The following is a 24,976-nucleotide window of genomic DNA, read 5'->3' on the forward strand; positions in this document are numbered from 1 at the left end:
ACGAATTACTGTGAGCCGGTTCCTTTTAATCAATCAAAATCACTCAGGATTCATCGCAGCGAATAGCTACTGAATTTATTCGCTGACTGAATTGTTGAAGGTATTACTTTAATCATCGCCATCTCCAAATTAACCGAGAACTGTTATCTTATGTTGTGCTTAAGGCTAGCGAGGCTTATATGGTCGTTTTACTTACTGATTTATCACATGTGTAAAGATTTTACTCAAGGCTTTGTTGCTATTCTATAAAAATTAATGAAATATTAATTTGAGTAGCCTAATTTTACTGTTAAGACCAACTATTTGTGTTTGTCGCCTCTAAAGGCCCATGAAAGTCATTACTGTGAACACCATCTGAAATCCGAATTTATCTCATTAGCAACAGATTTGGAGAATAAATGCGATAACAAAAATTGTTTCCCAAATATTTCTTCCAGAACTCAAAAAAAAAAAAAAAAAAAAAAAAAAGAAAGAAAGAAAAGAAAAAGAAAAAAAAGGTTAATGGAACTGTTATGGAACTCTAATCACCACATTTGTGAAAAACTGCAGCACCTCGGACAATTCCACACCCGCCCCGCCCTCAGGGAATGATTGACATCTGGCTATCCACCAGCTACATCCAATCAACGGAGGATCTGGCACTTGCAGTCGTTGCCCGTGGATACAACAGGGGGAGCTTCAAAGCGGTTATTTACAGTTGAGAGCGGCAGTCTGACTGGAGGACTCTGACTGGACGGAGGCATCTGCGATTTTCTTGCAGATGGGCTAAAGGCGAACCATCTGGGAAGTGCATGGACAGTAGTTATCACCAGCGCACCTAAAGAAAAAAGCAAATTCCAGCTTATCTTGTAGATGCTCGCCGGCCGCTGATAGAATCACCAGGTTCTTTTCCTTACGACTGGTGCGCATCTTGTCTGGGTTAGGACAACAGGATCTTACATTTCACCTCTTACAACTGACAAGCTTTTTGTCGGACCAAACGCACTGGGCGAGATGGATAACGAAAAGTACTTGCCAGAACTGATGGCGGAGAAGGATTCTCTGGACCCGACCTTCCAGCACTCATTGCGGCTTCTTGATCAAGGTAAGTCCCGCTGTCTCCTGTCAAACTATTCGAGCACACCTCTTAAATTCTTTTACGCGATGTTGCGCGTTTGTTTTGCGCGATCACTGGTTGGAAGACTAAGGAGGTGATGGTGAACCTCTTGTTTTGTTGTCCTATTGTTGCCCAATTCGCTTGTTGTAACATATACCAACATACTATGAATATATGCATGTGTATTGTAGCAAGCCGTTTTAACACGAATTCATTTTACTTTAACTCGAGTAGTAGAGAATAGTTATTTTTTCTTTTTCAGTTTCACTAATATCAATTCTTTAGACACTATTTATTGTTTCTAGTTATTGTCTAATGCTTATCCATTACATATTAAAACTATCCATTTGTTGCTGGTAACGGACAGCATTTTGCCCTTAAATATTCACTAGTATCTTTTTTGTCCCGTTTTTCTTGTACTAATTACATAGACACTAATACCCTTTTAATTGGCGCTGGTGTGTTCCCATTGTTACTAGTACCCACTGAATTGCAAAGTATCAATTTTGACTAATATTACATATGACATGTGAAATAAAATGTAACTAGAATTGTTAGTAGTGACAGTTGGGATATATTCTAGTGTCTACTAGTCGTCGCATATTCACAGGTGTTATGTCTAATTTAATATACACTACTGGAACAAGCCGCCTAATATCTAATTACTAGTAAATCTGAAGAATTGACAGTATTGAATTACTTTCTTGCCATTTAAAACAAATAGGCCTGCTAGTAACAGAAATGAATAACAGTTAGAGAAATAAATGTTAAAACTTTGTACCTGTTCATTGGTATACATTAAAATGAGGTAAAATGTTGTATGCACGAAAGTGCTTAATTTCATCCTAAATCTGTTTCTTTAAACACTGTATGTGCAAATGTAGGTTAGGTGATTTGTTGACGATTACTTATTTTTTATTTTTTTTGCATATTTATATTTCTGTTCTCTGTGAGGAATTAAGCATTTTCTCAAGAGCATGAGCTCATTTGCGCTTCTCTAAGGAAGCAGAGCAGATTTGAGTCCGGAGAGAGTGCAGACTCATTAATTAATCCGTTTTAAAAGCACTGCGCAGAACCGATATTTTTGATAAGGAATGTAGCAGGTGCAGTTATTCGCGTCTCTGGATTGAATTTTGAATCTTTTGGCGCTCTCAGGCAACTCAACATCAAATGGAAAGTATGTTTAAACACCAGAGCGTTTCATCCAGATATTTGTTTGTGAATTTTGTTTTGAAATTTGCATTCAAATTATTTGTTTTTAAGATATAAACAACCTTCCTGTCTATCTATATGAACAGCTTGAGGCAAGGTTGAAGGTTTGGTCTGAAAGTTGGCAGGAACATTAGCAACTAAAGCAAAGACTCACTGGTCATATTAAAAATATTGATGTTGCATGAATGCTGTTACATGAAAATAGGGCAAAATGGCATTATTCTGTCTCATTTCTTATGCCTTTTTTGTCCTGCCAGTTAAAAAAGTTTGGCACATAGCTGTCATAGATTTGTGCTCTCAACCGAATGCTCTCAGTTACAGTGTTGCACAAGCAATTTACTCATGAATCAACTTGATGGCAATGTGCGCCTTATGCGTCATGCGATCCACTGAAGATATTTCCCAGGATTCACTGGGCAGAATCAGCTGTAGGATCTCCAACTAAAACCATGGAGTTTTAAATCTGGTGTGCCAGTGCAAAAGAGAGTCTGTTTGCAGCTTTAGCCATGGGGCAGCCATTCTTCAATTAAATCTGCACTTTTGCAATAGAATGAGTTTCCTGGCTGTTACTCTTGAGTTCACTTTGCCCAGGGGAGTGACCGAAGGTCTAAGAGCTCTAACACACTAAGGCATGTGTGGTTTGATAATAAGTTGCAGCATCAGCATTGTGGAACATGTTCTTTTTGAGCAACTGTTCATATATTAATGGGGAATGGGATTGAGGCTCTTGTTTGAGCATAATTTCTTAAAGTAACAGTTGAAATTCATTATTTACTCGCCTTCCAAACCCACATGCTGTCTATTTTTTGTTATTTGTGTAACTGAAACATAAGTTTTTATTTTTTATGCCAGATTTGTAAAGAGACCACAGATGTCGTCCAAAAAAACAAGCAAACCCCATAAAATTAGTCCAACTCAATCGCTTTGTGTTCCATAGAAAACAAACAAACAAACAAACAAAAAAATTGCATATGTGTTTGTAACGGGGAGTTTTGGTTAAACAATTACTTTAAGAGTGCAAAGACTGAGACTGTATGTGCAGAGAACGCTGTAAAATTGAATCAGAAATGTGTCTTAAACTGAAGAGACTACAAAGTTTCACTTTTTATAAATGGAGTGATGCTTTTTCCTATGCAGTATCCAAAAATGTCTTTTAAGGGGTCATTCCACACTAGCCTTTCGGCTCAAGAATTGGGGTTGTGGCTAAACTCATATATGTCGTCAGACATCAAGCCTGTCTCGCTTCTCAGCAAAAGCTGAGCTCTTTATCAAAGGCACATCAAGATGTCATAGTGGAAGATATTCAGACAAGTTCTGTCACAACTAACCGAGATTTCTGCTGAGACCGGTAGGGTTTGGCGCGAGAACGTCAGTGTTTCTGTCAGAGTGAAGAACTGGGGCTATGACCAGCGTAGCGGATAACACATTTTTCACAGTTTCATACTGAGCACTTTTCTGCCTTATCACTCCATCTCGCTCTTTTTCTCTTTAAGAAATTGGAAGGACTTTTAGCAGCATGATATCTCGTAGTGGAAGCATGATGACAGCAGTACAAAGTTTAAACCTCTTTTCAGTTTCTGGACCGTTTCACTCACAGCAATGTAAAGGAGAGAGAGAGAGAAACTGAACAAGCCAGGAAGAAAAAGACTGTTTCATAAGTGTATTTGCTCGTTTATTAAGAAAGATGCAATTTGCAAGTAATTAGCTAACATCTCTGAATGTTTTATTGGCAGAAATCAGCATAGGCGTCCTGGGGTTTGGAGATGTTTGCTTGGCTGCCAAATCTTGAGAGAAACTTGCAGCTCTTATCTCCAGTATACTACAGATGGCTCATGATGTCATGTCGAGTAGCTCTCATCTTAGAATCCGTAACTAAATTATGTAATTGGCAAGAGAAAAGGAAGAAGAGAAAGAAAAAGCTACATACAAATACACATTCACACATACATAGGTGATCACACTGTTTGACAGGCTTCATAGGCCGCTAAACAATTCTTTACTGACTGGAAACAGATGCAATGGGCGTTTCATTAAACCAGCGCACACCAACATTCACCAGGCTCCCAAATCCCACACAGTTTTTTACTTAATTGCTTTAGAAAGGCCTTTCTTAAGAGCGTGTGAGGTGCTAATTAGGTATTTAGTGTAATTACACTCCATTAAATTAAAAACTGCTCTATAGTTGTGAATTGTTAGAAAAGTAAAATTTATTGTTTCATTAAAAACTTAGACCACACACACCTGAGTTTACTTTTAATAGTAATATGTGTAGTATGTATTCTAACATATAGTAAGCATTTTTTAATATATTTTTAATATTTTTTGAAGAGGTTCTGTGTTTGTAAGTCTGGGTATTACTCAATATACAACACAATTAAAGCCAACGTCATTAATGTATTGCAAATAAAGTGCACTAAATGCATGAGAAAGATTCATCCGCTTCACATGATTGCTTCAGTTTTGTCTACTGCTTGAATATGACAGCTCCTAGAGGTTGTGTCTACATAAATGGAACTACAAAAAATTAAATGAATGCGTGTCCAATAAAAGTAAAAATGCACCAAAATATGATGCAACTTTGTGAGGAAAAACAATCACAATGTCAGTGGATCAGTTTTGCGAGGTAGTACAGACTGTCTTGGTTTTAACAATGTTTATATCATATCCAAACTGCTATGTATGTGAAAGAAGAAAGAGAGCGAGTGGTGAGAAAAAGAGGGAATACTTTAGCCAATGTATGCTGTATCCCTTGTTGAAGAAGAGAGAAACAAATGCCTGTGCAAATTCCCAAAGCTCTGAGAAAAAGCTCTGCATTGTGTAAGATGGTCTGTAAGATTCATTTAAGATTCAGGAAGAGTCATTGATTCCTACGATACAGAGATTTGTTAAATAAAAAAAAAAAAAAAAAAAAAAAAACGAGCCTTTTTTTTCTTTCTTTCTCTCTGCCCTCTGGTCTTTGGTTGTATGGCAGCTTACAAAACCACCCACCAGCAAACAGAAAGAGCGCCTGGCAGTGCATCAAATGCCTTGTGAACAGAGATAGATGGAGACAGTTAGAGAGATAAATTGCGAAGAGAATGGCACTTGATCGAGATAATCATCACTGTCTCTCAGACGCCCCGGGCAGCATTAATATATTATCTTGTGTATAAGTGAATAGCTGTTGCTATGAGTTTCTAATCTGAGATCAGGTCAGTTGGTGCTAGTATTATAGAACTGGAGAAGACAGGATGAGGAAAACTGATCTTGGGTCAGTGCTAAAGTGTATAGATGCTCACTAAGAGATTGAAAAGATCTTTAAAAACTGTTTTTAACCATTCAGGGGTGTTGCATCTCTTGCCTATAATTCTATGAGCAATCTTGTTATGTCTGTGCATATTTTTTTTTTTATGACAACATTACTTCAACATACTGTAGATGATCCATCAATTACCTCTTATATTTAATACTCTTTTTTTTTTTCAGTGGACAGTTGTGTTATACTCTCTCAAAATGCAAGATAGGAAGTGATTTAATAATACATGCATCATAGTAGTATAAATATAAAATTCAATAGTAAATATTAAAGGGAAAGTTCACCCACAAATGAAAATTCTGTTATTAATGTATCACCCTCATGTCGTTCCAAACCTGTAAGACCTTCGTTCATTGTCAAAACACAAATAAAGATATTTTCAGTGAAACCCGAGAGCTTTCTGACCCTGCATAGACAACAATGGAACTGCCATGTTCAAGGCCAGGAAAGGTAGTAAGGACATCATTAAAATAATCCATGTGACATCAGTGGTTCAACCTTAATTTTCTGAAGCTACGAGAATACTTTTTGGGCACAAAAAAAAAAAAAAAAAAAAAAAAAAAAAAAAAAAATTCTCGGGGAATGACACGAGAGTAATTAATGACAGAATTTTCATTTTTGGGTGAACTATCCATTTAAAAATAAAACTGTAGATAGATAGATAGATATTAAATACTGTTATGTACAGAAAGCAGAGTTAATTTCATTGACGAATAATTTTCGTTAACATTTTTTCACAGACGAAAACTAGACTATAATGGAATGAATTTCAAAGTGAGTCATTCACTCACTTTGAATGATAAAAACTATGACGAAAATCCATTGCCATTTTCATCATTGAATAAAAATGAGATGAAAATGTTAAGGAGGGACGATTTGGGAAGAGATCCAGTCAGAACTAATCTCCTGCGGGGTTGGGAGGACAGATTTGCACATTTGAATCTACTGATCTAACCGGCGTGACATAAGATAGCATACACTTGCTGCACGACTCATAAAACATTCAAAAATGTCAACGTCTGGGAGTAATAGAACAGCAGGCATATGGATAAATTTGAAAAGCGTGAGAACTCTAAAGAGAACTCAACTCGGTCCAGTTTTCCGAGCGCACACACCCGTATCACGCACAGAAAAGCGCCTCTCAGACAGTGCACAAATACTGACTTCAGATCTCTTTGGCATCTTATCGCACATGAATGGAGAAATGCATCCAAAATGATGTCAAATTGTCAGTTTTGATGAGTATTCATGTAAACACACATGGTTATGTTTTAAGTTAACATAAACAGTTTGGAAAATATAGGATGTATCCGTTTATTGCACACATCCACTTATTTTTAAAGGGACATCAGCCTCATTTACAGTAGTTGCTGTTGTCTGTGTCATTAATGTTAATCAAACAACAAAAGAAAATCACTCACTGCTCTTTACTGAATCACTTGTAGCCCTAATAAGGATTAATCTAAATTTAATTTGTTATGTAACATAATGTTATGTAAACATTGGTATTTCATTGAAAAAAAGACCATGTTCTTGTTTCTTTATGAGATGTGGTTTTATTTAATTTTAAGATATAAGAGATGTTATGTGTCACAGCAATTAAATCTGTGTCTATATTGCATGTTCCAAACCTAATATCATTCATATTAACAGGTTAATGTTTTATCCAGGAATATGTAATGAGTATGGTGGGAAGCTTAATAAATGTATTACGCTGTAACTAAACCCATTAGATATTAGTTTTTGATACTTTTGAAATTTAGTTGACTAAAACACCTCTGATTGACTATTATATTCACACGCTCTTTAAATTCAACACATGTTGTAAACAGAAATCTTTAATGCTATTCACACAGTGCTCATACACGTGGGAGCATTTGAACGCAGCCTCTTCTTAGCAGTACCGGTATTGCAGAAAAGCTGATATTACGTTTTTTAAAATGTATCTATCAACTTGGTACTAAAGTATCAGTACTTTTGACAACACTGCATCAGAATGATAAAAACAATAGTGTTTGCACTACAAATGAATGCAGTGCAAATCAGAGAAGTGCAAAAGGACAGGAGAATGCGTTGAGTTTTGTGCATGAATCCCTTTTCTCAAACATTCATTGCTTGTAATGATTGCACAAAGTTGGCATTAAAGCATCCGTAGTTTCTTCATAGCATCTCATGATATTCTTTTTATTTTTCTTGTTTTGCTCTGTCACTACTTGATCCTGCTTAGGCAGCTAATGACAAGTACTTATTGCAGGATGTCTTTTCACTAAAAGGATTTTAGACATGTAGCAATGCACTCTCTTTTGTTCACTTTTCCTCTGTGTGAAGTGAGAACTGTTTCCTGGGAGACTCGAGTTGTTCCTCATAAAATCGAATGACTGCTCGTTAAGGGCAGTCAACACATTGATTTTACCCTTAACATCTGATTAAGGTTCCTAGTTATGTCAAAGAAATGACTAGCCAGTTTAAATTACTGTGAGCTCTGGTTTATGTCCCAGCGTTGTGGTAGGTGATCATCTTCAAGGGACAAATAATATTTTATGGTGAAGCATGTCATTTCTTCCACCATTAGCAGCACCAAGCAGGTTTGCACAAAAGTTTTCTGTCTTCCTTTACTTAGACCCACCTCAAACCCAAGCCACTGGTTAAGCCAATGTCCAGTCTCCTCAAATAGACTGCAGTTTTATTTCTTGCCGCTAGCAGTGCAGAATTGGCACACTTCACCTTTACCGACCAAATAAATCAGTTAAAGAATCATGAATCAAGTTTACAGGACTTTTATGAGAGGGAGTAACCAGTGTGTGTCAGGTGTGACATTGTTTTCAGAATCTATTTTTATGTTTGTATTTACTAAAATGCAATAGATGTTTGCGCGTCACCTCAGATTACTCCTTCCCGATCTCAAGCCACAGTCGTTTTGCGGCTCCTCTACAGGTGTAATCATCTCCAGCGGGCCTTGCGTGATAGGATGGGTGATTTTAAAGCATTCTCATCCACCATAAAATGCAGTGGTGTGGAAAACGTGCCATGCTTCTCATTTTCTGTTTCAGGGGAGAAAAAAAGAGGCTTTTTTGTAACCGCATATGTCAGTCTCAGCAGTTTCCGTGTGGGGGCTTTCTCAGGTCAGCTCGAAAAACAAATGAGCCTGGAATCTCAGACGCCGAGCACTGATTTGACACCACGGGTCAGGGATAATGAGCCGGAGCGTGTAGCTGTGAAATACTGTCTCTGCGTGTTTGAGGAAAAGAGGCAATCCATTCCCCCTCCCTTCCTCTCCACCTTGCCCTTGAGAACTGGAAATCCGTAACGTGATATGTAGTGTTGTGGTCTTACCGAACAACCTGTGGTGACCAATAATCCCCCTCGATTGCAGTATTTCCATAGAAGAGAGAATCTGTGGCCGGATTCAGGAAACATTCTTAAGAAAAAAAGTCTTAAAGGGGTCATATGATGCTATTTAAATTTTTCCTTTCTCTTTGGAGTGTAGAACTTGGTGCATAAAGAAGATATGTGAAGTTGCAAAGACTAAAGTCTCAAATCCAAAGGATATTCTTTATAAAAGTTAATATTCTTCCACGCCCCCTGACACGGCTCATTCAAACATGCCCCCAGATCTCTACGTCACTATGTGGGAAGATTTGCATAACGCCGCCCAGATGTTCACGCAAAGAAAGAAGGCGTATTTATTCTCATTGTAGTATTGTTGTTGCCGCTGCCACTATGTCGTATAGATGCTGTGTGTTTCACTGTGAAAGCGAAACTACTTTGTTTGGCCTTCCAAAAGAGGACGATATCCGCTTCGTCATGCCTGGAGCTGATCCTTGCTGGTCGCTGAGGAAATACATCAGCTTTGCACTGTGGATCGCCGGATCGGCTCTCCAGCCTGGGGTCATCACATGTGGTTGCCACAAGCTCCTTTGTCGAATCCACCGGCCGCTCCGTTCACAAGCCCGCCCCCACCTCTGCTCACTCAAGCCGGCCGCGGCTCACTCTAGGCCTCCGCCCTCTGCTCACTCAAGGCCGCGGTGTGTGATGCTGTTTTGTTGAGAAAGCAAAACTTCTTTGTTTTTGCCTTCCAAAAGAAGACACAACTAAAAATCATGTTTATATCACGTTTATAATGGGCTTTATGGGTTTATGTCTAAATTATGTTCTAATTTCTTTAGAATTTTTCTTTAGAATTTATTTCTTCAGAATATTTTCGTGAATTCGGCCCCAGAGTCTGTCCAGTTCACCCAACAATTCTGTCTTCTTTTATAAACTCTCATGTTGTATGAAAATCGCATAACCTTTTCAAAATGTGTTTTGAAGAGTTTGAGCTATTATACATTAGTGTTTAAATGTTCAGCAAGAATGTAAGAAATCAGTACTTATCTAATACTCATTAAACTGATCAAAACTGTCAGTAAAGACATTTATAATGTTACAAAAGTTTTCTGTTTCCAATAAATGCTATTCTTTTGAACTTTCTATTCTATTCAAAGTATCCTGAAAGGAAATTTGTCATGGTTTCCTCAAAAATATTAAGCAGCACAACTGATTGAAACATTAAAAATAAGAAATACTTCAGCATCAAATCAGCATATTAGAATGATTTCTGAAGGATCATGTGACACTGAAGACTGGGGTAATGATGCTAAAAATTCAGCTTTGAAAACACAGGAATAAATTACATTTTAAGATGTATTAAATTAGAAAACAGTAATTTGAAATTGCAGTACTTCAGAATATTACTGTTTTTACTTTATTTAAAAAAAAATAAAGTCAGCCTTGGTGAGCATGAGAGACTTAAAAACATAAAAAAGTCTTACTGACCTTAAACTTTTGGGGGCTATTTTATCAGCATAAATCATTATGGTATAAATACAAATAAATGAACTAATATAAATATAAAAAGGGGTATATACCGAATATGCTGATATTTTTCATTGTCAATATATATACTTTTGAATTTTTACATTTGACTTGAAATTAAATTAATTTCAAATAAAAATCATATACACAGGAGAGGAATTTGGCGTGTCAGTTTCAATTCTGAGACATGAAAAACAATGACTTTTGTTGAGTTTTGTACTTTAAGCTTTAAGCTTATAGCTATATATGTACTTTATATGTACTTTAATACTTTATGGACCCTATGAAGTCCGTTTTATTTTTTCCCCAAATTGTCTTATTTTTTTTTTTCAAATTCAGTTTTCGTTTTACTTGACTCCTTTTTAATGGTTAAATTAAATTTTATTAATCAAAAAGCATGCCTAATTAATTAAAATCATGAAACTATTTTTCATTTATTTCTCATGTTCTGTTTTATTGTTACCAAATTCTGTTTAAGCATATCTAATTATTTGAATGCACAAAAACAACTTAATTTATTAAAATGTTTTTTTTTAAATGTTGTTCATGTCCTCATGTGGTGAGAAGGCAGATGCTGAAAACATTGCGAGCATCACACGTACTTCACTATCTGTGTAGTAAATGAAACCGTGCTTCTGCGCCATTCATTCACACAGAGACACACAAAACATGCAATGTACTGACCTACTTTTGATTAATTCATCCAAACTTAAAGTAAACCGCATTTTTATGACTGTATTCAGTGATTCCATACACGTTTTCAATATCGCGGAAATCATAGGGACCATGTTTAAATCCATTATGCAAATGTACCCCCAAAATCCACCCAGTCTATATATTCTGTCTGGGTCGACTTAGGGCTTCAGACGAGTTAATTCTGTCAAATGATGACACTGTTTCCATTTTTGGGTGAACTGTATCTTTAAATAATGCATGCGCTCTTTGTTTACAGCTTTAGGCCAGACATGACATGGGTTCGATACAGCTAAACGATCCCAATCTGTACTCACGAGTGTTCAGTACTTACATTAGGGAGCTCACGGTGAGGCTGTCTGGAAAACCTTCAACCTGCGGCACTCTAATGTTAATCTAGGCCGCCAATCCACCCCTGTGGCGCTCCCCTCCTCATTTATACAGTATTAATCTTTTACCACTGCAGGTTGCTAATGCATCGCTCAGAAGAGCAAAGGACAGTACAACAGCAGCCCTGGATAACAGAGGATTAGAGAGACACTGAGAGAGAGAGAGACACTGTTAATCAGTATGTCTTTGTGCTTCGGGATACAGTTCGAATAAGGCTCCACTCCTCCATGGGGAGAATGTTATTTATGAAGGGCTGCCACCAAATTAAATTTCAAAAGGCAGGGAGAAGGCAATAGGAAAACGAAATGGAAGGATGAAATTGGAATTGTAATGGATGAAAAAATAGGAGGAGGGAAAACAAGTAGGACAGATAGGAAACAAATAAAACTAGAATTAAAGAAAGATGAGAAATAGAATATGATAGTATGTAAATAAGACAGTTCTTCATGGTGCTTGTGTTTGCTGTGCGACTGAGAGTTGCTCTTGGATACAGATGGCGCAGCGGAGACTCTTTTGGGCAGCGGATATTTGGCAGTGGGGCCGGATTCGTTGGACTCTCTGGGTATCACTGGAAGGCGGGATGCGCATGAGTGTGATTTCAGAGAGATCTGTGATCTTCACACTTCGAAAGGTGTTTTTTGTCTCTCTTCACAACACAGGGTGTTTCTCAGATCCAGATGCTTCCACTAGAAAGCTAAAAATCTCCTGCAGTACTCACAGTATGAGTGTGATTGTGTGTGCTGAGATTACATTGACACTAGCTATGTTTCCATCCATTTGTATGTGAATTTTGGGATATTGCTTAAACGTGGGATTGAAATGTCAAGATGTGCATAGATTCTAAAAATGTATGCGCCCAGTTGAGTCTTTTTTTTTTTTTTTTATCAGTTGAGTTTTTTTTTTTTATCCGATAAGAAGACTTACATGTAAACTACTGTATGATGGAAACACATTTATCGAATAAGTTCTTCCATGTGCATCAGTCACATGATTTTGCCTCTATTTTATGCTATTTTAATAATTTTGAAATGCATGAGCTAAAGTTTGTCATCAAAAATAATTGAAAACTTGTGTGATAATCAAAACTTGTGTGCTTTATACACAGATGTTTTATGCAGTGTTCTAATTCTGTAAATGCACAGCTTTAGATGGAAACATAGTTAGTGTGGCCAGTGATGCTGCCTGTTAATGTTTACTTTTTTTCTCTTTCTAGTATTGTAATTCAGAAGCAGAACAAGAGATTAAACACCTTTCTCAAAATTTGAATTATGCAATCAAAGAATAGTGGAAATCTATTGAATATGCAAATTAATAGTTTTCTGAAAATGTGTTTGAGTTGTTTTAGACTGCTTATATGTAACCTACATTTACACTCACTGGCCACTTTATTAGGTACACCTTGCTAGTACCAGGTTGGACCACTTTTGCCTTCAGAACTGCCTTAATTCTTCATGGCATAGATTCAACAAGGTGTTGGAAACATTCCTCAGAGATTTTGGTCCATATTGACATGATAGCATCATGCAGCTGCTACTGATTTGTCGGCGGCACATCCATGATGCGAATCTCCTGTTCCACCACATCCCAAAGCTGCTCTATTGGACTGAGATCTGGTGACTGTGGAGGCCATTTGAGTAAAGTGAACTCATTGTCATGTTCAAGAAACCACTCTGAGATGATTTGAGCTTTGTGACAAGGTGCATTATCCTGCTGAAGTAGCTATCAGAAGATGGGTACACTGTAGTCATAAAGGGATGGACATGGTCAGCAACAATACTCATGGAAGGCTGTGGTGTTTAAACGATGCTCAGTTGGTACTAAGGGGCCCAAAGTGTGCAAAGAAAATATCCCCCCACACCATTACACCACCACCACCAGCCTGAACCATTGAGAGAAGGCAGGATTGGATCCATGCTTTCATGTTCTTTACGCCAAATTCTGACCCTACCATCTGAATGTCACAGCAGAAATTGAGACTTATCAGACCAGGCAACATTTTTCCTATCTTCTATTGTCCAATTTTGGTGAGCCTGTGTGAATTGTAGCCTCTGTTTCCTGTTCTTAGCTGACAGGAGTGGCACCCGGTGTGGTCTTCTGCTGCTGTAGCCCATCTGCTTCAGGGTTTGACGTGTTGTGCGTTGAGAGATGGTATTCTGCATACTTTGGTTGTAACGAGTGGTTATTTGAGTTACTGTTGCCTTTCTATCATCTCGAACCAGTCTGCCCATTCTCCTTTGACCTCTGACATCAACAAGGCATTTTCGTCCACGCAACTGCTGCTCACTGGATATTTTCTCTTTTTGGGACCATTCGCTGTAAACCCTAGAGATGGTTGTGAGTGAAAATCCTAGTAGATCAGCAGTTTTTGAAATACTCAGACCAGCCCGTCTGGCACCAACAAACATTCCGCATTCAAAGTCACTTAAATCCCCTTTCTTCCCCATTCTGATGCTCGGTTTGAACTTCAGCAAGTTGTCTCCACCACATCTAGATGCCTAAATGCATTGAGTTGCTGCTATGTGATTGGCTGATTAGCCATTTGTGTTACCAAGCAATTGAACAGGTGTACCTAATAAAGTGGTCGGTGAGTGTACACACACACACACACACACACGGTCAAGGAAAGGCCTTGAAAAGTCAAACCTCTCTGTCTGTCTACTACGCTACTCTCAGCACATTACCCAATAACTTCTCTTTCTACAAAAGCCTGAAAATCCACTTAAGTTTCATTTACTGATATCCTGTTTCTTTGCTATTAAAGATTTATTTTCCTCCACAAGCCGGCGAGATCCTCACTTTTCTGCATTATACTCTATAACTGTGTTTGAAATGTCGTTCCTCTTGTGGTTGAGGGTCTAAAAGCTCTGTAAGAGAAGCTTTATGCTGTTTTTATTTTTTTTGTACAGCCATGCAAAGAGGAGAGGAGTTTCCTCTGTCCATTTCCAATGGCTCCTGCAGGTCTGGTTTGCTCTGCCATAAAAACATGATTACAAGGCATTTTCCTCTTTATAACATGGTCAATAAAATCCAAAATAATTAATGCAACAATTATACACTTGAATTGTTGGGCTCCATGCTGATGCAACACTTTTGAATTCTAATGAATTATGGGTAATCCGAATACAGACCATATATGCATTTCCTCATAGTCTGAAAGGGGCCATTATTCTGTTCTTTTATAGCATTATAACATTTTCCCCCAGAAGTCCACTTGTAATGTTAGTCAAGCTTTCTTCCACCAAAAGTTCTAATTTTAGTTTTGCTTGACCATCATCCACCAGCACTCTGACTCTGTATATTAAATGGGCTATTTTTATGAAAATTAATAGTTTAACTTCTCCCCTCTGTGGGACGCATAAGTTTACTTCACTATACTACAATTAATTCTCATTGCCTTTTTCTCTATCACACTTTAGAAATCATCAGAAATTATATATCAAATGAAAATTTAAAATCTCAAAATTCATCCTTTAACCCTCTGGGGTCGACTTTGTGGCATATTCTCCTGATAACACTGAAAAGAACTTAAATTACACTTTCAGTTTTGATCGTACAGATAAGAGCAATACATCAATCGAATCTGCAAAGGTTCTGCTTTTATTTGTATACATACGTAATAACAACAAATCTTTGTGCATTTATAAAATAAAGAAAACAAACAGAGTGCGCTGTCTGCCGCCTTGGTCTGTGGTGATCTTCATTTAGAAAATCGTCATTAAAATGTACTGTAACTCAGCAAATACTCAGCACAGAGACATGATAGAGATATCTATAGAAATTTTGAGCAAGTCTTATTGAAAACAAATATTTTCTGATAAAGTAATCCATATGAAAACAATGCAATGTCCAATCTTTCAAGTTCGCTTTGCAATGAAAGGAATAAGACATAATTCACCCTAATAAGACCGCTGAAAGGAATAAGATTTGGATTACCTCAGAAAGAAGAATGAAGTGGCTTAACCCAGCAGAGATCATAAACATGAGTAAGTCTTTTTTATTATTAATCTACTTGTATTACTTTTCATATAACTTGTACACATTTTACTAGTTAGTCTTTTTTAATGTTGTATAACATAGACAGCGGTACGATATAAAAGTAGCATGAGTTATAATGTTTCTAGCTTAATGTCAGTAAGAATGATTAGACAAAACTTTACTGTGATAGGCTATTCTCTGTTCATGAATATAGCCATATATGTTTATAACTATATATATTGCATAGGCCCACATACAAAGCATGCTTGTGTTTTTAAGAATGTAACTAAACTTCTGTTCATGAATTTCTGCTCTGGTGTAAATATTTTGAATGTGTTATAGACCATCATTGGTGTTTGGGATCGTATAAATGTATCAAGTAAGCTGTAATATCACTGATAATAAATGTTCTATGTGGTAATTGTGTTCTTTTCTTCCCTATAAATTACTACTAGTATCAGTGACCATCACAATAATTTTAATAATGCAGTTTATTTGTGTAAACAGCATGCTTACTTTTTTATTTCAGATAAAGGATAATAGTGCAAAAGAACCTGTTGCAAAGTGAGCCAATGCAAATAAGCAGCCCACTCAGGAACCTTGAACACAGCTAAGACCAAGCAAGGCACACACTCCCATCTCTTCAAAGTCTCTTCAAAAAATGATGTCCTTCAGAGCACATAAACAATATACATTTTGGAAAAGCCACAATAGCAGTCAAAAGCTTTTGAACAGTAAGATTTCTAATGTTTTTGTAAAGATTTCTCTTCTGCTCAACAAGCCTGCATTTATTTGATCCAAAATACATAAAGTTGCATTTGCTAAAGCAGTAATATTGTGAAATATTTTTACTATTTAAAATAACTGCTTTCTATTTGAATATATTTTAAAATTTAATTTATTCCTGTGATCAAATCTAAATTTTCAGCATCATTACTCCAGTCTTACTCCAAGTGTAACAATATACACTATACCATTCGAAAGCTTGGAGTCAGCACATCTCAACATCTTTGCTTTTATTTAGCACACAAGTGATGATAAATACAATAACCACGTTACAAACTATGCTGTTCCTTCAATTCATCAAAAAAATCTTCTAATCTCTTTTCAACGTTAATAATAATAATAATAATAATAAAATGTTTTTTTGAGTAGCAAATCAGAATATTAGAATGATTTCTGAAGGATCGTGTGAATGGAGTAATGATGCTAAAAATTCAGCTTTGAAAGTCAGCTTTGATTGTTCCTAATAAACTGTTTAACTGCACTCGCAAGTGAATCTCTAGTTATTTTGTGGAATAATTAAATATATTCTAAATAAACTACAAACATAAAAATATATACATTTATTTTGTTCTCACATTCTTTATTGTAACTCTTCCCTCTTGGTCACACACCTGACTGAAAGGCTCATTATGCAGCTCATTATGTAGGCCTTTTTCTTCTCAAGTGTGAATAACACTAATATTCATGGTCAATCATGCCTACTCGCATATGCCTATTCGAAACAAAAAATGTCTTAGAAAATTTAAATCAATCTATTGTTTTCTGTGAGCGAGTAAACAAGATGATTTTCACATCATTTTGAAGCAAAAATTCTAGGCTACAAGATCCGTTTGACAGTCTTGTGAACAAATGTTCTGTATGTGTTTTATGACCTTATTTCAGTGACATCAAAATTGTAGTTTTTCACTAACCACGCATAAACGTAAATGTTTCTCAAAAACACAATCATGTACATACATGCTATTTACATATTATTGTAGCCCAGTTTGTACTCAATATAGTGTTTTCAGACTTTAGCCACGTATATGTTTATAAGCAACTGAAAAAAGCACAAAAGTCAGGGGATGTCAAAACTTCTCCAGGCCCCCAAAACCCCCTAGACCTCAGAGGGTTAAAACCCATTTTAAAATCAGACATGGCATTACCCTGAAAATGGTACATCAATATCATGTTACAAAATGTTCTCGTTCATGAATTATAAAAATGTAAGTCTGGATAGTGCACTTTCACATCTATGTTCAAAAATGTGAGTGACAGTTAAGGGGTTAAGTACTTTTGTAGTTGTAGTGCATACATTTTTTCATTCTGTACTAGTGTAGCATTTCCAGATGCCACATGTAGCATTTCAGTGAGAAGGTTTGTAAGTTTTTTTTTTATAATTACAAAACACAATCTCAGTCTCAGTATTAGGGATGCACTATATTATCACAAGTTTATCAGAATCCGCCGATAATGGCTTAAAATGTAAATATTGGCCTGATATGAAAAATTATGACTATGTGCATTGCTGATAAGACAAATAACTCACATGTGCTCAGGGTGTGCTAGCGATAAGTTTGTGTCAGCAGTGTGGCCATTCTTGAAGTGAACTTTTGCCTGAATGGTGATTAGATTCACTGTTTTGGACTACCTGGTCTCATGGCATAAACGTACCTGGGGGCACTTTTTAGCGAGAAGAGAAATGCGTACCAACAATTACATATCACTGCAGTTTCCAAAATAAATGAACACTAGAGGCAGTAAAACTCTGACATCTTTTATTCTCTTTCGCACAAATTTACAGAGGTTCGATTAATAAAGCGTCATTTTCGCACAGTTACTTGAAGAATACCATGTTATGATTCAAAACAATATTAATATGCTGGGAGATTTGAAAACTGATGTTTTTGAACGTTAGCATCACACATATCCAGCTTCATATCTATGGGTTAGCCTTACTAACCTCCCCAAGCTAAAATGACAGTGGTGTGTCAATAGAATGAAATCTCATGCTTACCAATCATTCTTTTGGAAGCAGAAGGAAACAGTAAAGCAGTTTCTGCTTCACTTTTTTCCCTCTTTAAAGCATGATCCTGAAAGGCACAGGACTATGATATAAATTTAGGGTCAATACCGAAGTGCCAGAGGCTTGTTTCATACTGATTTTTGGAATTGATCCATCCCTACTACTGTATTCTGCTGTTCGCTTTGTCTGTAATAGCACGTACAACTTGGCAGTGAAAGCTCACCAGTCTTTTTTGCAGTGGGAGAGACCGAGAGAAAGGTCTCTTATATCAGTTGACATAACCAGCAGACAGATGATCATTTTGTCTTAAAGGTCACAGAACATACTAAACGGCAGCTACCAGTATTATTGGAACAGCTGATCGTATTTTATTCGCATTCGCCCACTGGGTCTTCAGCTGTATTTTATGGGGTGTATAGCTGTCTTCCATTTAGCGAGGCTGTTTCTATCTTTACCTCCCTGCCTGGCTCTCCAGGTTCATTTTTTCTCTCTCTCCTTCTCTCTTTTTAATGAAACTCTTCTTGTTCCTCATGCTGTTTACTATTGTTCTCCATTCAAGCCGTTTGAGTCCTGACCTGCTGTTGGACTTGGTGCTTGTTAAGGTTGGCACAGGAACTGGGTCTTTTGGTTTGTTACATCTCTGACCCATGAGCAGGTTTGAGCAGTGTAGCTCATTAAAGACAGCGGTTCATGCTCATGCACCCCCTCCTCTTCTTGCCGGTTTGCTTTTCTCTCCTGGAAACTTTTCACGGCGGGCAGTTCTTTGCTCGCTCTTTCACTCCTTCTTTTGTCTGAAAGCCCATTAGCTGAGATGTCTTGGTGGTGCTGAAGCCAGCGAGGGTTTTCAGATGGGTTGCTTAGTTAAGGTGAATTAACACCACCTGCACAAAACCCCAGACCTGCAATTATACTCAGTGTGTGTGTGTCTCTCTGTGTGTGTGTTTTAATCAAAATTTGCCAGTTGATCACCATGATGGGTTTTTCAGTATGCTCTTCTGTTTCATCCGCGCCACAAGGATGTGCTGTGTCTACGTGTATTTAGCTTTGATTTGAAATAAAACAGCGCATCCTTGTGGCGCGGATGTCACAGAAGAGCATACACAGCATATGGTGATATGGACAGACACAGAGGAGACTGTTGACAAAGGAATTATTGAATAAAGTTGTTATTTTTGTTTTCTTTGCTTACAAACAGTGTTCCCGTCGCTTCATATAACCCAGATTGCATGTCTGATGGCAGATGGAGTATTCTAACGACGACTTTCATACCTTTTATAGACCTTGACACTGCTATTTATTTGGCAGTCAATGGGACAGTCTCAAGCCTCCATGTTTTTCATCCAAAATATCTTAAATTGTGTTCCGAAGATGAACGGAGCTTTTACGGGTTTGGAACGACATGGGGGTAAGTGATAAATGACAAAAATTTCATTTTAGGGTGGAGTATCCTTTTAAGTTTATTAATTATCAAAGCATTTGTCAGTAATACAGTTAAAATGGGGAAAATATGTGATCGATTGTGTTGCAGGCTGAATTAATTTTTTTTGCTTGTGCTCCTAAAATTGTTTTAGTAAAGGGCTACAGTGCTCCTAGTAAATATAGTTAGTCTGGAGCCCTGATTGGGCATACCTCTAAGTTCAATATTAGACCCTTTGTTTTTTGTCTGTTTATAAATGATTTACAGAGTTGCTGACCAGATGTTGATTGCCAAAAAATTCTCAAAAACTCTCTTTATGCATGCAATGATTTTGTCCTATATTTCCTACTGTATTACAGTTTGGATTCAGACAAATGATTCTGCAATTAATTGCCTCAAGATGTTGTGGTTTTTGTGAATTGATTGTTTTTTTATTATATTTAATATTGTATTACTTTACAAGGACAGAGTTTTCCTGTGAAAGAGTCACAGCTTTGGATGATCATTTTCCACAAGTTGATATGATTCTTTAGGGTCTTAGTGAAAACTCTATAACGTACGTTGGTTAAAATTTCTAAATGATAGTGTAAAAAACACCCTTTTTACCTTGTCAAAATCAGGTCTGCAGAAATCAACCTGTTTTTTTGCATGTTGCTTTAAATGCTAATGACCTCTGCTCACCCCGCCCCTCTCTTATGTGGGGTGACAAACCGTGCTCTGAGAGACTGTTTACTTTAGCCACATTTAGCCGAGAAACATGTTAACTATCACATTTTTAGGAACAGCGATTGCAAAGATTCATAAGAAAAACCCATATACTTCTGCTGTAAGTGAAGCTGAATCCTAAATGATTTGTGTGAACAAACACATTTAGGTAGATCAGGGGCACATTCTCCTTACAAACAAAAGTAATCCACTGCATCTTCAGCGGCTCAGATGTTGGGAGTAAATGACGACTGCTATGTTCATTATTGCATCCAACAAAAGAACACCTCAATCGCTGTGGAGCTATTCTTGTCTACATCTGCTCCGGCAGTGAAACAATGGTGGTCGGACTGTTACAGCTCACTCAGAGAGGGTCTAAGTTAAGACAGCCGTGTCAATCAACAATCGTGAACGCGGCCTTCGTCCGTGTTAAGTCACAAAGACAAGAAGCTGAGAATGGCCTGATTTGAAAAAAGGGATATTATTTCTAGGGATTTTTATCATTATAGGGTAGATGTGTACACACACTGCCAACACACATTTATGTTCAAACTACATGTAAAAGTGAATTTAGCATCCTGTTAACTTCTTTAAAATAAATCAGAGCTGTACACGTTTAATAAATTTTAATTAATTGTTTTATTTTCTTCTAATTATATGTTTCCAAGGTTGAGAGCAACCTTCACAAAGGTAATCAAATATTTATTTATTTACTTATTTATTTTTCTCTTTCTTTTTTCTTTCCATTATTTTATTTTAATTTTTTTTAAAGAAAAGCCTTTCTAGGGACTCAAGATGCAAATTAGCATATGCTATACTCTCTATATACAATGCATATTTTTCAATTTCTTCTGGCTGGAATTATGTTTTTTTTGTTGATCTGATGTTTATTTATGTGTATGGTGTGTGTGTGTGTGTGTGTGTATATATATATAGATATATATATATATATATATATATATATATATATATATATATATATATACATTTTACTTTACATTTGGAAATTTTAGTACTATAGACTAAACTTAGTTTATTTTAGTTATTTACTAAGGAAATTTTTGTTTTTTGAAGTTTTTTTTTTTCTTTACAATTAAGCTTTTTATCTATTAAGATATTTCTAAAATGATAATTTGTCGCGACATTCGTTTATTGATAATTTGTGTCTGCATCAAGGTTTCCAAGCTGTGATTAGAAGAAAACTTACAATTTCCATTGATTAGGCCTGAAGTGTCACATCTCTCTCTCTGGAGACATGATTATGATTATCCTGCAGACGCTGCAGTACATGCATGCAGCCCAAAGCTCCTGCGAGAGCAATGTAAGTGAGAGGTTGCTGAGATAAGGGAGATAGTCGCCATCCTGGTTATAGATCTGCGGTTCAGAAGTGTTGAGACACTGGTTCTAATTGCAGTGGAGGTGTGATTTCACTTTGCTGAGGTAGTGGAGAGAACAGAAGGTATTTGGACAGTAGAGAAAAGATTACATTAGTGTACTAACACACAAAAATGCATGAAGGTTTAGTGCCCATTCTCCCACTGCTGTGGGTCTCGTTTGGCCAGGCAAGTTTTTTTTTTTTTTTTTTTTACTTTATGGTGAGTTTGTTTCTGTTTCAGAACAGATTTGAAGAAATTTAGCATTACATCACTTGCTCACCAGTGGATCCTCTGCAGTGAATGGGTGCCGTCAGAATGAAAGTCCAAACAGCTGATAAAAACATCACAATAATCCGCAAATAATCCACACCACTCCAGTCCATCAATTAATGTCTTGTGAAGTGAAAAGCTGCATGTTTTTAAGAAGGAAGTCCATCACTAAACAAACATAGTTATTTCAGCAAAAAAAAAAAAAAAAAACTCATGGGAGAGGCCTGCACAAAGTGACTTTGGCAAGAATCTGTGAATGGCTTGCTCTGAGAAGGTGATTATGATTTGTGGGGATTTAAAAACAAGTACTGGATGGATTTTTATTATTATAGGGTGGTTGTGTACACAGGAAAATTTTATTCTGGAAGTGAACTATTCCTTTAACTGCAAACTGGTAAAATTGCAACTGTAAAGTTTATAGCTATATCGCCAAGCCCTATACATCATCACTATTGTGGTGGGTAACACTGAATGTTGGGTGTGTATATAGTTACTTGTTTAGTTTGCAAGATGGTAGTTATATCAAATGTTCTCTGTGTTAGATACTGTTGGAAACAGGAGATGGCTGCGATAGGAGACGGAGAAAGTTTGTGTGTGTGTGTGTTGTCTTTGTTCTACCTTCAGTAGAATCAGATAAGGTTTCTGAGAGGAGATACGAAAGCCATTCGAGCTCATTTTACACATCCAGACACATGAGCCCAATCCACAGTGAGACACAAGCACTCAGGAAGACCTTGTTTCCTACTCTAGCCGAAGAACAGATCAAAGAATCAGTCCCGCATCTTTGACCGAGAGAAGGAAACGAGGGCCAGACGGATGAGCGTGAACATTGTTTTGTGGCTGTGAGAGATTGAGGGAAAAAGAAGGACGAAAGGGAAAAAAATGATGAATCAGCCTCCACGGGTGAACTCATTATGAGAAATCAACGAGGCACAGAAATGCTCTTTTATCAAACTCTGATGCCTATAAACAGGACAACAACCCACTGGGATAATGCTGTAATGAGAGGTGTGTGTGAGTGAGAGAGTGTTTATGTTGCACCCTAATAGTCTGTTCTTTGAAAAATAACACTTAGAGTCCACCAACGGGGTTCCATAGTCCCTTTAAAGCACAATGTAGGCTGATCCAATAAAGAATGGATGGAGCTTTCATATTTTTAGATGTATGGATTATTAGTCATTGTTTTCAATTTACCGTGTAGATGAAAAGCTGCTTTGAGAAGGGGTATTCACTAGATTTATAAAGAAAATTCTGGGCAAAGTAATATGTCTAATTGATTTAGTCTTATATCCAGGCAAACAGCATAAGATTTACGCTTGTAAAATTAGATTGCTAGTACAAAATTGCTCTTAAGATTTGAAGGTTGGTAATGTCAGAAATCTAAAAAACCCAAAACAAAACACAATCTTGCACTTAGGATGTTTAAACAAACTTTTGGTAAGTTTGGTTTATTCAAAAGCTGCTTTACAAACTTGCATGGGCATCAAGGAAACATGCCTGAGGAATTTTTGTGTATTATACAGTTTGCCACATGACACACTAAAGGTTTAGGGCCAGTTAGATTATTCAATTAATTTTTTTTTTTTTTTTAAAGATATTAGTATTTATTCAACAAGGATGCATTAAATGGATTTAAAGACATTTATAATGTTAGAAAGGATTTCTATTTCCAATAAATGCTGTTCTTGAACTTTCTATTCAGCAAAGAATTCTGAGAAAAAAAAAAAAAAAAAAAAAAAAAAAAAAAAAATATATATATATATATATATATATATATATATATATATATATATATATCTATATATATATATATATATATATATATATATATATATATATCATGGTTTCCACAAAAATATAAAGCAACTGTTTTCAACATTGATAATAATAGTGAATGTTTCTTGAGCAGCAAATTAGCGTATCAGAATGATTTCTGAAGGATCATGGTAAAATTTAACTCATTTTTTTATGGTAGTGTAATTTGTCTAATGTTATAATGTGTTTTACACTGCTGTTTGTCTCCACAGAAGATACTCTTGCCTAACATTTTAGATTGTTTTCATCAGTTACAGCCTTTCTGTGCATGTAAAACAAATTGACAAAAATTGATAGTGTAAATGGTACTACTGTATGTTTAAAATTTTTATTAACAGAACAAAAAATTTTTAGATTTTGAGTCCAAATCTTTTTTGCATCATCCCATCAAAGCCAGTGTGAAATGTCTGCATGACCTGCTATGCTGACTTCATTAAGACTGACTGCATCCCAAGTTCAAGATAGTCCACCAAACTCCCAACATCATCCAGAAAGCATTTTCAGGCTGTTGACTTTCATAAGATTTCCCACGTTCATTTGTGCATTCGCAGCAGGGGAGTGCGGGCACCTCCAGAACGCACACAGCTACAGCTCTAGCAGGACTTCTATTTCCTTGTGTGTAGCAAGAAGACTCTCAACCGGAATCCCAGCGGTGGCCATCAAACAAACCTCACTGTCATTCGGCAAATATTACCCAAGCTGTTTATCCAGGCTTTCCCTGCCTAGAATAAACAAGCACTGATTAATTAATGACAAACACACACAGAGATGAGATGCAAACAAACACACACATGCACATCCACAGAATTAACAGACGTGCACGCACTCATGGGGCGGCTTTGCTCTTGTGTAGTTTAGATCAGCGCACTGCACTCCTGTCTTGGTCTAATTTAAATTGGCATACTTCGAAACAGCTGGGTACAGCTCTGTCAACCAAACACCAATAACAAACACCCATCCCTGTAGACAGCTGAATTATCATATTTATGGTGTCTTGTGACCCTGTGAGCTCTATAATAAAGTGCTCTGATTCTGATCGGATGGGTGTTTGATGCACAGATGATGTGTCTGTGGAGATTTGAAAAGA

General features: G+C 36.7%; 1 protein-coding gene across 2 annotated transcripts in view; it reads left to right on the top strand.

Moving 5' to 3' along the window:
• Positions 1 to 500: 500 nt before the first annotated feature.
• Positions 501 to 24,976, top strand: part of LOC122148775 (KH domain-containing, RNA-binding, signal transduction-associated protein 3-like) — a 130,856-nt gene continuing 106,380 nt past the window's right edge. Inside the window, exon 1 of one of the 2 annotated variants that reach the window (XR_006162612.1) lies at positions 501 to 1,084. Coding sequence is in view for 1 of the 2 variants with exons in the window: in XM_042776258.1 (XP_042632192.1) it covers positions 994 to 1,084 (91 nt within the window). In the remaining variant the exon portion in view is untranslated. The remainder of the gene's footprint in view (positions 1,085 to 24,976) is intronic. The other variant, XM_042776258.1, reaches the window with a different exon arrangement.

The sequence above is a fragment of the Cyprinus carpio genome, chromosome A19 (assembly GCF_018340385.1).
Source record: "Cyprinus carpio isolate SPL01 chromosome A19, ASM1834038v1, whole genome shotgun sequence".
NCBI classification, from domain to species: Eukaryota; Metazoa; Chordata; class Actinopteri; order Cypriniformes; family Cyprinidae; genus Cyprinus; species Cyprinus carpio.